The sequence below is a fragment of the Narcine bancroftii genome, chromosome 5, assembly GCF_036971445.1.
Source record: "Narcine bancroftii isolate sNarBan1 chromosome 5, sNarBan1.hap1, whole genome shotgun sequence".
Classification (NCBI taxonomy): Eukaryota; Metazoa; Chordata; class Chondrichthyes; order Torpediniformes; family Narcinidae; genus Narcine; species Narcine bancroftii.
This window is the reverse complement of record NC_091473.1, coordinates 141,651,618-141,668,238: the sequence shown is the minus strand read 5'-3', so window position 1 is coordinate 141,668,238 and position 16,621 is coordinate 141,651,618. Positions and strand designations below refer to the sequence as shown.

The 16,621-nt window shown below is 44.6% G+C and overlaps 1 protein-coding gene across 3 annotated transcripts in view; it reads right to left on the bottom strand.

The window, feature by feature from the left end:
• The window catches only part of fnbp1l (formin binding protein 1-like), a 259,561-nt gene extending 247,091 nt beyond the window's left edge, over positions 1-12,470 (bottom strand). For 2 of the 3 annotated variants that reach the window (XM_069939287.1, XM_069939286.1), the window contains exon 1: positions 12,164-12,470. In XM_069939287.1, the coding sequence (XP_069795388.1) occupies positions 12,164-12,187 (24 nt within the window). In that variant the 5' untranslated portion in view covers positions 12,188-12,470. The remainder of the gene's footprint in view (positions 1-12,163) is intronic. The other variant, XM_069939288.1, reaches the window with a different exon arrangement.
• Between the last annotated feature and the right edge of the window lie 4,151 nt (positions 12,471-16,621).

The window sequence follows — 16,621 nt, the reverse complement described above, 5'->3', positions numbered from 1 at the left end:
CCCACCCCCACCCCAGATAAACTGGGTCAATAGCAAAATCCCCAGAACAAAGAGGAAGTAACATCAAAAACGGCTTATTAGATCTTCAATTATTTTGTTTACAACTATATTAATATGTGACAGAGCGTTCTATAACACCAAAATGGTCAAATGTTCACACTTAGTAAGTTATCATCCTGAGCAAGGCCCAATTAAGTGTTCTTTCCAAATAATACCATATATTACACACAAACCACTGCAGTTACAAACAGGAATGGAATTCAGCATTCAAGATATCGATTGCTGTTAGATCTATCAAGGGAAATATAATGCTTGATTGCAAAGTATATACTAAGAAGCATACGATAAATAATTGCAGTGCTTACATACATGATCAAAACTTTTTGACATTAATTCTAGATGCTTTACAAAAGCCTTCGTACAACTAGCACTGATGATGGTTTCACTCATAGCTTTTATTGGTTTTTGATGCTTGTCACAAGTTGCTAATTTTGTCTAAAAAGAGTGCCAATTGTGTTTAAAAAAGAATCAAACTGTTAAATTCCATATTTTAAATAATAATGAAGAATGTATACATACAAGTGATAATTGCAATTTCAAAGTCAGACTTAATTACACAATTCTTGCTTGCAGGCATTGCAAGTTTGCTATCCAAAATACTCCAGCACAAAGTGAGGATCTCCCTGCAGGGATTACTAAAAAAATGCAATAACACATTGTTTAATGATGATTTTTACTCAGCAAATCCAGTTGTTAATACAGTATTTTTAGTCTATCCCTTATCAAAAGATAAAAATGTTATTATGAAAAAAACATTTCATTAATTTTAGCCACATAAAGTAGAAAATAAAGTATCGGGATAGACAAACAAACTGGTTTATAATAATACCAACGCAGCAGAGAAATTTACTAATAGCTGCATTACTTTCTGTTGCTTACCTCCTCAAAATATCTGAAAGAAGGACTGCCTAAACATCTGTGCTGAGCCCAACAACTTTCAAGTTCTGTATTCTAATAATTCTGTGGGTATTTTCTTCCAAATTCTCCAATGAATTTTATTTGGTGTAATAATGCAAAAGCATCACAAACTGATCCAAATAGTTCAAACCTGCAAACATCATTAAATGACACAGTTCAACAATTCCATGGTTAACCAATATCTTCATCCTTTTACTGACAGTATGTACTGTCATTAGTAATGGTATGAAATCCTTGTAACTGTAAACCCTCTGCACTCAAAACTGTACAGCTAAATACCTTCCAATTCCATCTTCAAATTTGCCAACGCACCATAGTAGTGGGCCAGCTAACGACGAGATGGAATACAGGAAAGCGGTTGAAAATCTAGTAGCATAGTGCCAAGATAACAAACTCTCCCTTATTGTCAATATCTGAAAGATAAAGGAGATGATCATTGTCTTCACAAGAGAGGAAGAGTCCACTCCAGTACACATAAATGGTGCTGAAATTGAAAGGGTAGATAGCTTCAAGTTTTTTTTAAACCCCCCCAAAAAATCTCCAATAGCCTGACCTAGGGCAAGCACCTTGATGAAATGATCAAGTAAGTGTAACAATGCTTTGTAGCATCTGCCACAGCAGCAATATCAAATAAATGCTCGCTACTCTCAGTTCTTGGTAGAATGCTTTTAATCATGCAATCTGCCCTCTTTTACATCATTTCCAGTTCAAAAGCATCAAACTGGAAATGGCGTGTTAACATGTTCACAAAGCATCCCAACCGCACGTGTGTCTGCCCCAGGATTTCAGAGGGCCCACACCATATTCTTGAGTGAGTACACCATGGCGATTCGGCCCATGCCGGGTCCTGACCATCCGGCCCGCTACACTACCCCCCTCACCAGAATCACCTTTAAAACATACACACGCAGTAGACTTAGGAGGGCAACCTCTGAACCTTAGGAAAGGATATAGCACAGGTAATGATGTCCAAGTATGTGGACTTTAAAAGGTCCACCATGAATAAGTCCATTCTCCCACCAATCTCCAATGTGAACACTTCACCGTCATGCCGCAAAACCTCGAAAGGTCCTTCATATGGGCTTCGTAGTGGAGTGCCTTGTCCTTGACAATGGACAAATACATGCTCTGCCGAACGTAGGTTCTCAGGAACATGGGAAGGTGGATCGCCACGGCATCTCACTGGTCTCCAAGTCTCTACAGAACATTAAACTCATCAAAATCCGCATCTGGTCGGTCAAAGTGCACGTCACCTGAAACAGTTAGAGGGGCACCATAAACCATTTCCACTGATGAAGCAGGCAAATCTTCCTTCACCACAGATCTTATTCCCAGTAGTACCCAAGGCAAATGATCCATCCAGTTGGGACCTAGGAGTCTGGATTTCAAGGTGGTCTTACGGTATCTGTGGAAGCGTTCAACCAACCCGTTTGACTGTGAATGATAGGCAGTGGTATGATGTAATTAGCTTCCACAGAAATGCGCCAAACCAGTCCATAAGGACAAAGTAAACTGGGCCCCACGATCTAATGTGATGTGGGTGGGAACACCATATCTTGCCACTTAGTGGTTGAGGAACACCCGGGCACAGGTTTCGGCATCACTGGTGGGGAGAGGAATGGCTTCCAGCCATCACACAAGACAGTCGACCACAGTGAGCAGATAACTCATGTCCCTGCTTACTGGTAGAGGACTAACAAGGTCAACGTGCACGTGATCAAACTGGTGCTCCACAGGAGAAAAATTTTGCACTGGGGCCTTTGTACGTCTATGAATTTTGGATTACTGACAGGACACACCTGGCCCACAGCGTGACATGCCAGACGAATCTCGAGGACATGAGGCGCACAATGGCTCTAACGGAAAGATGGGAAAAGCTATGGGTGGAGTTTGTGCGAATGAACATTTGGACTGGCAATGAGAATATCGTCAAGGTAGATAAACACAAAGTCTAGGGCTTTGCCGACAACATCCATCAATCGTTCAAAAGTTTGGGCCATATTTTTGAGGCCAAACGGCATGCACAAAAATTCAAATAGGCCAAACAGTGTGATTATGGCCATTTTTGGAATGTCCGCTGGGTCCACTGGATTCTGGTGATATCCTTTCAACAGATCCACCTTGGAAAAGACCTGACAGCCGTGAAGGCGAGTTGCAAAGTCCTGTATGTGTGGGACAGGATATCTGTCCAGAACATCATTCAAGCCGCGGTAATCACCACATGGACATCAACTGCCCGATTGCTTCAGGACCATATGCAAAGGCAAAGCCCAAGGACTATTTGAAAGTCAGATGATTCCCATTTCTTCCATAGCTTTAAACTCCGTTTTGGCTTGAAGATATTTGACAGGTGGGAGTCTCCTTGCTCTGGCATGAATAGGAAGCCCCATAGTTTCGATGTAATATTCCACTCCATGAGCTGTCGAAGTGCCATGAAAACTGGTGGCCAAAAGTGACGGGAACTCAGCAATAGTGCATTTGAGTCTAGATCGTGCAAAGGAACGATTCCTGAACACGGGGAGTATGTCTGGAAATGTGGTGGCATGGACTAGCCGACCACATTTCACATCCATCAACAGATCGTGTACTCTGAGGAAGTCTGCTCCAAGGAAGGCCTGACCCACTGTAGTGATCACACAGATCCAACAAAAAATCACGCCTTCCACATGGATGGTAACCTGGTGCATGCCGAAAGTGCTGATGGACGTTCCGTTGGTCGTCTGCAACAGAGTCTCCTTGGACCTGTGCATTTTCTCAAAGAATGAGGGCAGCACCAGGCTGAGCTCTGCGCCTGTGTCAATCAGAAATTCTCTCTGATCACAGCAGTTGCACGAGTACAGAATGCCCGTTTGAGCATCAGCCGCCAAGACCACTATCAATGGCCAGCCATGTCGTTTCCCGTCAGGTCTTCCAGCCGATTGGTCGGGTAAGTACGTGGAGGGACACACCTTCGGACATTTCTTCCCCAGCCACGGTGATAGAAACACCAGTCTCTTCTTTTATTAGGACGATCAGTCCCCTTTGGTTGCGCTGCCACCACCGGAGGTGCACACAGTTCTGGAACAGCACCTGCCATATATATCAGCTGCATGTGACCACGGTATCAGCCTATCAGCCTCCTGGGCAACTGTGTATGGGTCAATGAAGTCCATTCCAACGATGGCAGAGGAGACATGTACTGGGAGTTTGGATAGAAACAGTGATTCAAATAGAAAAGTCAGTGTGGCCATTAGCAAACACAATCATTTCCATCATAAGGTTCCTGCATATTCAGGACCCAAATACCACTTCATGATTGCTGAGCTCCAGCGTGTCCAGTAAAATTCAACAGAACCGCATACATTTCTGGACCGCTGGCAAGTTGTCAAGATACTGGGTCACCTTCGCAGCCATATCCAAGGCGCTAACCACATGCTAGAATTTGGTATCTTCAGACAATGCCCCTCAGGTTAAACTGAGCTTCAACTAGCTGAAAGGGTGGGAGATGAACCCCCACAGCATTAATAGTAGCCATAGCAGCAGCTGATGCATCATCCTGTGTGGCTCACAAGTTGTTGAAAAGGTTCCAATGTTGTTGGAACCTGTCGGGGTCACCAATGTAGCGTCTGCCACAGTAGCACCATCAAATAAATGATCACTACTCACAGTACTTGGTAGAATGCCTTTAATCACGTGATCCGCCTTCTTTTATGTCACTTTCGGTTTGGAAGCCCGAAACCGAAAGTGATGTTACGACACGTCCACAAAGCATCCTGATCGCGTGTGTCTGCCCCAGGACTTCAGAAGGCCATCTTCTTGAGTGAATACACCACAGCAATTCAGCCCATCCTGGGCAGCAACTACTCAGCCCACTAAAGCTTCTACTTTCTTTGAAAACCAAGAAAGCTCAGCATGTCCTCCTGACCTTCAACAACTTCTACAGGGGTATCACTGAAAGCCTACTTGCTGGATGCATCAGAGCATGGTATGGGAGCTGCTTTGCTCAAGATCAGAATTTACAGAAAGTAGTGAATGCAGCTCAAAGCAACACAAACTTCTCTCCCTCCTTGATCTCCAGCTACATCCCCTGTTGCCTCAGAAGGCTGCCAACAGACTGATGGTCCCATCACACCCTAGACATGCTCTTACCTCCCTCCTCCCATCAGGGAGAAGGCTAGCGAAACAATAGATTATCAGGTTTAAATGGAGTTTCTTCTTTGCAGCTATCAGGCTCCTGAATGAACCCCATAACAGTGCTATCATACTGCCCTTGCTTGGTGCCAGTTGATCTTCCTTTTTATTGCAATCCTGTTGTCTGTAAATTGTGCTATTTATATGGCTGTATGAATGTTGGAGATAACATGATCGTCTATTCACAGAAGAATATTTCTTATTATACTAGGTATTTTATGACAAACTTGTCATACCCACGCTCCTGTTCGGCTCCGAATCATGGGTCCTCTACTGGCATCACCTACGGTTCCTAGAACACTTCCATCAGCGCTGTCTCCGTTCCATCCTCAACATTCATTGGAATGACTTCATCACCAATATCAAAGTACTCGAGCTGGCAGAGTCTGCAAGCATCGAATCCATGCTGCTGAAGACCCAACTGCGCTGGGTAGGTCACGTCTCCAGAATGGAGGACCATCGCCTTCCCAAGATCGTGTTATATAGCGAGCTCTCCACTGGCCACCGAGACAGAGGTACACCAAAGAAGAGGTACAAAGGCTGCTTAAAGAAATCTCTTGGTGCCTGCCACATTGACCACCGCCAGTGGGCTGATCTCGCCTCTAACCGTGCATCTTGGCGCCTCACAGTTCGGCGGGCAACAACCTCCTTTGAAGAAGACCACAGAGCCCACCTCACTGACAAAAGACAAAGGAGAAAAAACCCAACACCCAACCCCAACCCACCAATTTTCCCTTGCAACCGCTGCAAACGTGCCTGCCTGTCCCGTATCGGACTTGTCAGTCACCAACGAGCCTGCAGCAGACGTGGACATACCCCTCCATAAATCTTCGTCCGCGAAGCCAAGCCAAAGAAAATACTAATCATCTTGTTATCCTTTATTATATTCATTGGAGGTTGCATTCCCTCACTTCAAGATGGAATTCTCACACAAGTACCAGCAATTTGAAAGTGGAGACAGGATGGTCAAGAAGGCTTTTGGCACATTGGCTTTCAATCAGCGTATTGAAAACAACAGTTGGAAAGTCAAGTTGTAGTTGCTGGGGAGGATCCATTTGGATGATTGTCTTCAGTTTTGTATACTGTGCTGCAGGAAAGATGTCAAGCTGGAGATGGTACACAGATTTATGAGGATGTTACCAGGATTGACGGCCTGATCTACAAGGAGAGGTTGACCAGCTTACGGAGCACAGGAGAATAAGGGGTGAATGCATGGAGGCATACAAAATCATGAGGGGAATAGATTGGGTGAATGCAGAGAGTGATTTGCCCAGAGTATGGGAAATTGGTAACCAGACAACAGAGGTTTAGTGAGGGAGGAAGAGAAGAGATTTAACGGGAACCTGAAGGGTATTTTTTTTTTACAAAAAGGGTGGTGAGTTTATGGAATGAGTTTCTGGAAGAGGTAGTTGAGGCAGGAACTATCACAACATTTAAGAGAAAATAGGATAGGTTTAGCAAGATATGGGCCAAATGTCAGCAGGTAGAAGGGAGATTGCATGGGCAAGTTGGGCCAAAGGATCTGTTTACATCCTGAATGACCCTATCACTCCACAAAAAAAAAGCAGTCATAAATATCCAACTCAAAACCCAACACTACTCGGCATAATTTTTATAGTTGGGTTGTTAATAATTAAGTATTTAACTGCCCAACCCTTTCCTTTGTGTCTACTGCACATTGCATATCAACTTACAGGAAAATATTTAGATACAATTACTTTTAAAAATCAGAGAAAAAAAATCCTGACAATTATTTAATTAATTAGTTAACGAATGAATATAAACACAATTTAAATTGTTAGTTAAGTTATCCCTGATTGTAGGCTTAATTTCCAAAACCACATCCAGTTAGCCTTACATAGCAAGGTTCAGCAACCTTCTGAAAATCATATGCCTCAGATGCAAAGCAAATTGCATTAATTAGAGCACAGAAATCTACAGGACAGTGCAGGCCCTTCAGCCCACAGTGTTGTGCCGATCTAATAACCTACCAAGCGTGTAGAATTTCCTTGCTGTAAAACCCTCCATTTTTCTCAGTTCTGTGTAACTATCTAATATTCTCTTCAAAGATCCCCTTGAACCTGCCTCCACCACCGTTGCCCCCAATGCATTCCATGCACCCACAACTCTGAAGTGCTTGCCCCTTGCACATACTCCCATGCACCTTAAAACATCTCCCCTGGTTTTAGCTATTTCAATCCTGGGAAAGAGCCATCCACACAATCAATACCTATCATCATCTTGTACACCTCTATCATGTCACTCCTGATTCTCAATCACTCCAGGGAGAAAAGATCAAGTTCACTCAATCTTTCCTCATGTTCTCCAATCCAGGCCACTTCCTTGCAAATTTCCTCTGCAAACTCTCTACAGCAACCACATCTTTTCTGTAAAGAGGTGACCAGAACTGAACACAATATTCCAAATGGGTTCTAACAAAGGTATTGTATAGCTGCTCATGCTATATGTTCACAACTCTTGAACTTAATCCCATGATTCATGAAGGCCATCACACCATATGCATTCTTAACATTATCAACCTGTCGAGCAGCTTTGGATGACCTATGGACTCAGTCCTCCTATTAACTGTATTCTGCCTTCAAATTTAACCTTCAAAATGAGCCACCTCGCACTTTTATTGGTTAAACTGCTCAGGCCAGCTCCCTTCAATAATCTGTGTCAACCCTCCAGACTATCCCAAGACCCACTTTTGAGTCATCCACAAACATACCAACCCACCCATCCTGGTCATAAAAAAAAATCACAAAGAGGAGGGGCCCCAGAACACACCTCCATGTTGAATATGAACCATCTGCAACCATCCTCTGCCTTCTCTGGGGAAGACAATTCTGATCGAGGTGTTTAAGATAATGAGAGGGATAGATAGAGTTGATGTGGAAAAGCTTTTCTCATTGAGAGTAGGAGAAGTCATGGGTTGAGAACTGATGGGCAAAGGTTTAGGAGTAACATGAGGGGGAACTTCTTTACTCACAGGTAACTGTGTGGAATGGGCTTCCGGGAAAGGTGGTGGAGGCAGGGTCAATTTTGTCATTTAAGAAAGAGTTGGATAAGTATATGGATGGGAGGGGGATGGAGGGATATGGGCAGAGTGCTGGTAAGTGGGATTAGAGGAGGGTATTTGGATCAGTGCGGACTAGAAGGGCCAAATTGGCCTGTTTCCGTGCTGTAATTGTTATATGGTTATATATCCACAAAGCAAGGCCTTCAAGTAAGAATCACTACTCTACAATCTCTATTCCCCTCCTTGAACAAGGGAACCACATTTGCAACCTCCAATCCAACATTACTTATTCTGTCCCCAGTGACGATGTGAAGATCATCGCTAGTGGCACACCAATCTCTTTCCTCGTTTCCCACAGATTTACTTGGGTAAATCTCATCTGGTGACTTCATGCTTCTCAAAACCTCCAACACATCTTTTTTAATGTCTACCTGCTCTAGCACCTCAGTCTGCCCCAAGACATCTTTGCAATTGCCATGGTCCTTTCTCTGGTGATTACTGAATTATTAAGGAGCTACCTCTCCAACTCCATGCACATTTCCACTCTGATGGGTCCAGTAACAGATGTGTTAACTTTTAAAGTTAAAATCTTTAATTATAAAATATATATTTATTAGTAAAGTAAGTTATAGAATTTAAAATATTTCAAGCAAGGGAGCTGGATACATACAGGTCACAGCACATTTGCAGAAACACCATTGTAATAAGAAAGATAAAGTTCAGTTGGAGTCGTAACATCTGGAAAACAGAACCATAATGGAACTAAAGTGATCTTAATTGAAACTCAAGAACAATAGTGTAGTTTTATTAAAAACTAAAGTATTCAAGTGTTCAAGAAGAACTGTTGAAGGAGGCTATCTGTTCAAATAAAAACAGGTTTTTGTTTGTGGTCATCAGACTTCCTGCAATTGGAAACCACTTGACACTTGCATAAAGAGGTCAGAGGTTGTTATGGATATGGAGTGTTTTGAAGAAAGGCAAGAGGTTTTTCAGAAATTAAACTAAGACTGTGGTGATATCATGTCACGTGAGGTCAGAGAACTATATACTGAAGACACAGGGGCATTTTGAATCGAAGATTGAAGAAACCCAACATCCTGGAAAGACAGAATTGGGGCAGTAATCTCTGGAAAGAGCAGGAGATGCTGTTCTGTATTGTATCATCCTTATCATAGGAGATACAAAACATAAGTGGCTTTAAATAAATAAAGACCACTTCCAACTGCTCTTTTAATAAAAGTGAGGCAGTCTTATTTGTGCCCAGAAGATTGTCAATGCTGTTTAAGACATCGTGAGGATCATAGTTCTGCAACTATAACAAACTTGTGAAAACGCGTGAAGAATATCTCTCAGAAAGACAACTCATCAAGAGATGCAAGTTAAAAGAGATCTGAAGAAGTAATGTTTATAAGTGTGTCATAATTACTCTGAACTGTGATTTAGAAAGGATCCTCAAGATGATTGAAATTGGACTTTAAAATTGACTTTTTCCAGAATCAAGCTTAAACTGTAATGGTTTGAATACACACACACATTTGTGCGTAGTGGAATTTAAGATAGAGTTTGGAGATAATTAAGAAATGTTATTAAAAGTTTTTATAAAAACAATTATTTTGAATTTACCATTGTCTGGTGAATTTTCCATTGCTGTTCCTTTATTAGTACTAATAAGATTTGTTAGTTTGTAATATTCCTATCCTCTTTCTTTACAGACTTGTAGAATGCCTTGGGGTATTCTTTAATCCTACTCACCAAGGTTTTCCCATGGTCCCTTCTTCCTCTTCCAAATCCTTTCTTGAGTTCTTTCCTGTCAAAGTTGTAATTCTCTAGAGATCCATCAGATCCTATCTTCTTCAATTTCTCATAAGCTTTTAACTAGATTTTATACATCCATTGCACACCATGGCTCTTTCACTTACCATCCTTTCTGTCTCAATGGAATAGACTTGTGCAGAACACCATGCAAATATCTTCTGAACAGCTGCCTTACTACTGGCATAATTTTGCGTGGCCAGGTTAACACCACACTATTGCAATGCCAATGACTCGGGTTCAAAATCTGGCACTGTCTGTAAGGAGTTTGTAAGTACTATTTGTGTCTGTGAGGGTTTCTTCTGGGGGTTCCAGTTTCTTCCACCCTTCAAAACATACCACCAGCACTGGCTTGTCATGCTGTATGTGTAAAAAATTAGACATTCCTTCCCTCCCCCCCCCCCCCCAAAACCAAGCTCTGCTCCCAAACTTCTGCTTAATGGTATCATTTTTCCTTTCCCCAATTAAATGTTTTCACATATTGTCTATCCCTGTCTTTCTACAGCACTAAGTTAAAGAGAGAGCTCTGATCACTTTTTCAAATGTTTGCCCACCTGACCAATGTTCTTGCCTGATTCACTCCATTAGTATCCAGCAATGTTCTCTGGGTAGCAAGGTATGGTTGGTTCATCTTTCTCTTTAGCCCAACAAGAATGAGACATACAAGATTGCTCCAGGAGTTACCATAGATTAAATTGTGAGGAATATGAAGACAAATCACAGGAACAACGATTGTGGAATCAACTGGCACTCTTATCTCCCATCAATCTGGTCCCAAAATGACACAATAAAATGATATACACGTTCTCAAGAACTCCATAATGCGCTCTACTCAAAGAGTCTCGCGGGTCATCTGGTAAAGCCCATCTAATAGGAGACCACTCTTTCATGCCCAAAATTCGCCACATTTGAGAAGAGATTTCGCGAGTCTATCAAAAGAACCAAGACTGGTTTCACGATCGAAACAGCACGATGCCACATAAAGGAAACTTCTCGACTGACACCTGGCAGGAAGCAGATAACTTTTATTTTAAATTATTATTTATGCTTTGTATCCTTTCCGAGGTTAACTTCGATGAGTGAATAAAGGAAAATATGGCTGGAATTACAAGGCTTCTTCTATCGTGGGGTCTGCTTGAAGAAAACTGAAAGGTTCCTTTTTGTCCAAGCACCACTCTTTGTCCTCCTCTCAACCGATTGACTCAAGTACTTCGAGCAATTCTATTTATTCCCCAGGCGGACTTGTCGGCAGCTACATCACCGAGAAGACAAAGCCAGAAATCCGGAAGAACGGCGGTCCCGTCCCCCCCCCCCCCCTCCCCCCTCCCACCATCTCCACCCTTATTTACTCCAAACAAATCGAATCGAACAAGCTTTGGACGTTGTAAAGCTATTTTTTTTTAAATCGTGTCGGACATCATCAACAACCAAAGTAAAAGGTGCGCCGGGCAGGAGTGGCAATGAGCACCGACCCCCCCCCCCCGACCCCCCCGCCGCGTTCAGATAGATAGTCTCTGACAGCGGGCGGGGGGGAAATGAACAATAGTTGAAATGGTCGCGGTGGACCCGGGGGGGGGGGGGTCTCAACTCTCCCCACCCACCGCCCATTTCCACCCACCGCTTTGTTCAGAGCCGGTCCACCCCGGCACGATGCAGCAGGGCTGCCCCCCCCCCTCATCGGACACAACTTCAGCGCGCAACCCCCCCCCCAACTCCCCCACCCCCCTCCACCGCTCGAGCAAACACACACAGTTTAACTTTAGCCGGGCGGGACAGGGGAGAAACGACGCGGTACCTGTCTCGGGCACCTCCCTCCCTCCCTAAACGGGCACCCCACACCTTTGGAAAGCCAAAAGGATCGACGCCAGGGACCCCGACACCAAGTGGAGGGGGGGAGAGGGGAGGAGGGGAAGGAGAGAGAGGGAGGGGGAAGGGGAAGGGGGAGGGGGGGAAGGGGAGGGGGGGAGGGAGGAGGGGGGGGAAGGGGGAGGGGGGGCAAAGCCAGTCCAAAAACAAAGCGCTGCCCTGCCAACGTCTTTCCCCCCCACCCCACACACACACACACACACACACACACACACACGCACGTAACGCCACCGGCCCTGCTGGAAGAGGTAGAAAATCCCCCCCCCCCCCCCCCCCCAAACACGACCCCGAAAATCAGGACCTCAACTCACACACCCAAAGTTCGGTGCCCCAGTGCATGGCTCCGGCTGCCCTGTTACCGCCACCAAATCCGAAAAGGGGGAACCTGTCGGCCGAGCTCCCTCTCCCGCTCCCTCCCTCGCCTCAGTCCGAGGGTGTGGGTGGGTGTGAACGCGCTGGAAGGCTCCCGTCAGCCGTCTCCTCCCCTCCGGGCGGGCGCCTCAGTTCCATCCGCGGTGGAAGCCGGGATGCTGGAGGACTTCGGCTGGACCCGGGCTGGAGCAGGCGGGAGCTCGTGCCCGCCCCAGGGTGGTGGTGGGGGGAGGGGCTGAGCCGCGCGGGGTGGTGCTGGGGGAGGGGCTGAGCAGCGCGGGGTGGTGCTGGGGGAGGGGCTGAGCCGCGCGGGGTGGTGCTGGGGGAGGGGCTGAGCCGCGCGGGGTGGTGCTGGGGGAGGGGCTGAGCCGCGCGGGGTGGTGCTGGGGGAGGGGCTGAGCCGCGCGGGGTGGGTTCCAAGGTAAGTCCGGGGGGGGGGGGGGGGGGGAGGAACAGGCAAATCTGCGCGCGCACCCACACCTGGATTGAAGTCAAAACGCTGGAGGAACTCAGCAGGTCGGGCAGGGCCCTTTGTCTGGCAAAGTTTCGGGCTTGACGCAGCCCTTGAGCAAGGGAAGTGGAAAAGGAATAAAGCACCAAAGGCTGCAGACATCGTGATTGAAGTAAAGACACCCCGCTGGAGAAACGCAGCAGGTCAACAGGGTCCTTTAGACAACAAAGATACTAACCAACCTTTTGGGTTTGACCAATCTTTCTCCTTGGATTTTATTCACTCCAAAAAAGGAAATCAGAGACACCACAGATGACCAGCCCAGAGGAAGAGGACCAACATCAAGACACCATTAAAAAAATACCCAACAAACTGAGACAAGCATCCCAACAAGAAAGTCAGAAGAGACACAGATGCAAGGAAGAGGAGAAGAAGACACAAACCCTAGAGCAGACACAGAAGAAGGAGAACATCACAAGGAAGAGAAGAAGACACAAACCCTAGAGCAGACACAGAAGAACATCACAAGGAGGAGAAGACACAAACCCTAGAGCAGACACAGAAGAAGGAGAACATCACAAGGAAGAGAAGACACAAACCCTAGAGTAGACACAGAAGAAGGAGAACATCACAAGGAAGAGAAGAAGACACAAACCCTAGAGCAGACACAGAAGAAGAAGAACATCACAAGAGAAGAAGACACAAACCCTAGAGTAGACAAAGGAGAACATCACAAGAGAAGAAGACACAAACCCTAGAGTAGACAAAGGAGAACATCACAAGAGAAGAAGACACAAACCCCAGAGCAGAGACAGAAGAAGGAGAACATCACAAGAGAAGAAGACACAAACCCCAGAGCAGACACAGAAGAAGGAGAACATCACAAGGAAGAGAAGAAGAAGACACAAACCCTAGAGCAGACATAGGAGAACATCACAAGGAGGAGAAGAAGACACAAACCCTAGAGCAGACACAGAAGAAGGAGAACATCACAAGAGAAGACACAAACCCCAGAGCAGACACAGAAGAAGGAGAACATCACAAGGAAGAGAAGAAGAAGACACAAACCCTAGAGCAGACACAGAAGAAGGAGAACATCACAAGGAAGAGAAGAAGACACAAACCCTAGAGCAGACACAGAAGAAGGAGAACATCACAAGAGAAGAAGACACAAACCCTAGAGCAGACACAGAAGAAGGAGAACATCACAAGGAAGAGAAGAAGACACAAACCCTAGAGCAGACACAGAAGGAGAACATCACAAGGAAGAGAAGAAGACACAAACCCTAGAGCAGACACAGAAGAAGAAGGAGAACATCACAAGGAACAGAAGAAGAAGATACAAACCCTAGAGCAGACACAGAAGAAGGAGAACATCACAAGGAAGAGAAGAAGAAGACACAAACCCTAGAGCAGACACAGAAGAAGGAGAACATCACAAGGAACAGAAGAAGAAGACACAAACCCTAGAGCAGACACAGAAGAAGGAGAACATCACAAGGAAGAGAAGAAGACACAAACCCTAGAGCAGACACAGAAGAAGAAGGAGAACATCACAAGGAACAGAAGAAGATACAAATCCTAGAGCAGACACAGAAGAAGGAGAACATCACAAGGAAGAGAAGAAGAAGACACAAACCCTAGAGCAGACACGGAAGAAGGAGAACATCACAAGGAACAGAAGAAGAAGACACAAACCCTAGAGCAGACACAGAAGAAGAAGGAGAACATCACAAGGAACAGAAGAAGAAGATACAAACCCTAGAGCAGACACAGAAGAAGGAGAACATCACAAGGAAGAGAAGAAGAAGACACAAACCCTAGAGCAGACACGGAAGAAGGAGAACATCACAAGGAACAGAAGAAGAAGACACAAACCCTAGAGCAGACACAGAAGGAGAACATCACAAGGAAGAGAAGAAGACACAAACCCTAGAGCAGACACAGAAGAAGGAGAACATCACAAGGAAGAAAAGAAGACACAAACCCTAGAGCAGACACAGAAGAAGGAGAACATCACAAGGAAGAGAAGAAGACACAAACCCTAGAGCAGACACGGAAGAAGGAGAACATCACAAGGAACAGAAGAAGAAGACACAAACCCTAGAGCAGACACAGAAGGAGAACATCACAAGGAAGGGAAGAAGACACAAACCCTAGAGCAGACACAGAAGAACATCACAAGGAAGAGAAGACACAAACCCTAGAGCAGACACAGAAGAAGAAGAACATCACAAGGAACAGAAGAAGATACAAACCCTAGAGCAGACACAGAAGAAGGAGAACATCACAAGGAAGAGAAGAAGACACAAACCCTAGAGCAGACACGAAAGGAGAACATCACAAGGAACAGAAGAAGACACAAACCCTAGAGCAAACACAGAAGAAGGAGAACAGCAATCTCTGCACAGAGAAATAGAAGAGAAAGGGAATGGACTGTACATGGATTTTAAAAAAGTTCAAGAATATCTTCTTTCTTTGGCTTGGCTTCGCGGACGAAGATTTATGGAGGGGGTAAAAAGTCCACGTCAGCTGCAGGCTCGTTTGTGGCTGACAAGTCCGATGCGGGACAGGCAGACACGGTTGCAGCGGTTGCAGGGGAAAATTGGTTGGTTGGGGTTGGGTGTTGGGTTTTTCCTCATTTGCCTTTTGTCAGTGAGGTGGGCTCTGCGGTCTTCTTCAAGGGAGGTTGCTCCCCGCCAAACTGTGAGGCGCCAAGATGCACGGTTTGAGGCGTTATCAGCCCACTGGCGGTGGTCAATGTGGCAGGCACCAAGAATATATGGAAGCAGTAAAAGAATGGCAGACATGAGAATTTAATGAAATAAAAAGAAAAATAAAAGGTACAGAAGAAAAAGTGAGTAGATTAGAGCTGGTCATGACAGAAATAGGAAAAATAGTAGACAAGGTGAAAGAACGAGAAACAGCTGTAGAAATGGAAGTAGATGACTTAAAAAAGAAAATTATAAGAAACTGATAAAAAGGTTAAAGAAACATAGGAGTTGTTAGCTCAGAAGATGGATATAATGGAAAACTGTAATAGGAAAAACAATATGAAGATAGTGGGCCTTAAGGAAGATGAAGAAGGCAAAGATATGAAAGAATTTATAAATGAATAGATCCACTGGGTCCTAGGAAGGCCAGAAATACAGGAAGGAATGGAAATAGAAAGAGCACACAGAACATTAGCCCCAAAACCACAGCCACAACAAAAACCAAGATCCATTCTAGTAAAATTCCTGAGATATACGACAAGAGAAAATATATTGGAGAAGGCAATGAAAAAAATGAGAGAAGACAAAAAGCCACTGGAACCAAAGGATTTTATTCACTCCAAAGACCAAATCCTACTCAGGCACATTGCAGTTACGCCTCTTTGTAGCTGTGAATAATAATAGTATTTTGCGGGGAAAGGTAGGATACAGATTATCATTGTTATGGCAAACCATGGTGTAATATCTGCAGCCAAATATTTTGAAGACCTGGCATTGTATTTTCCCTGCATGGCATTGTTTTAGAACAAATTCAAAATGATTCGTAAAGATTAGTGGGGGGGGGGGGGGGTTGTGAACGCAGTGTCTCCAGATACAGTAGGTACTCCAAAGGGGAAATGTACAAAGTAAACCATTCTCTTTATTATTTTGAATAGTATCCAAAATTTTTAAAAAATGAAATCAGAGCAGATTACTTGCAATCAACATTCATGCAATATCCTCAAACATTTATTCAAGTGCAGATCTTCCTCAATTAGCCCACAGCTGAATACTTCAGATTGAGTGAAAGACTGATGCTCTTTCTGTCTCAGGAGATGTTGCCTGGCCTGCAGATGCTTCAGCTGTTTTCTGCATTTCCCTACCACTTAGGCAGGCCCCATAAAAGCTCAAGGGTTTAATAATGTTGAGTTCCATCTCTGCTTTAAAGTTAAGCTGCAAATGAAGCAGCTAAGGCCC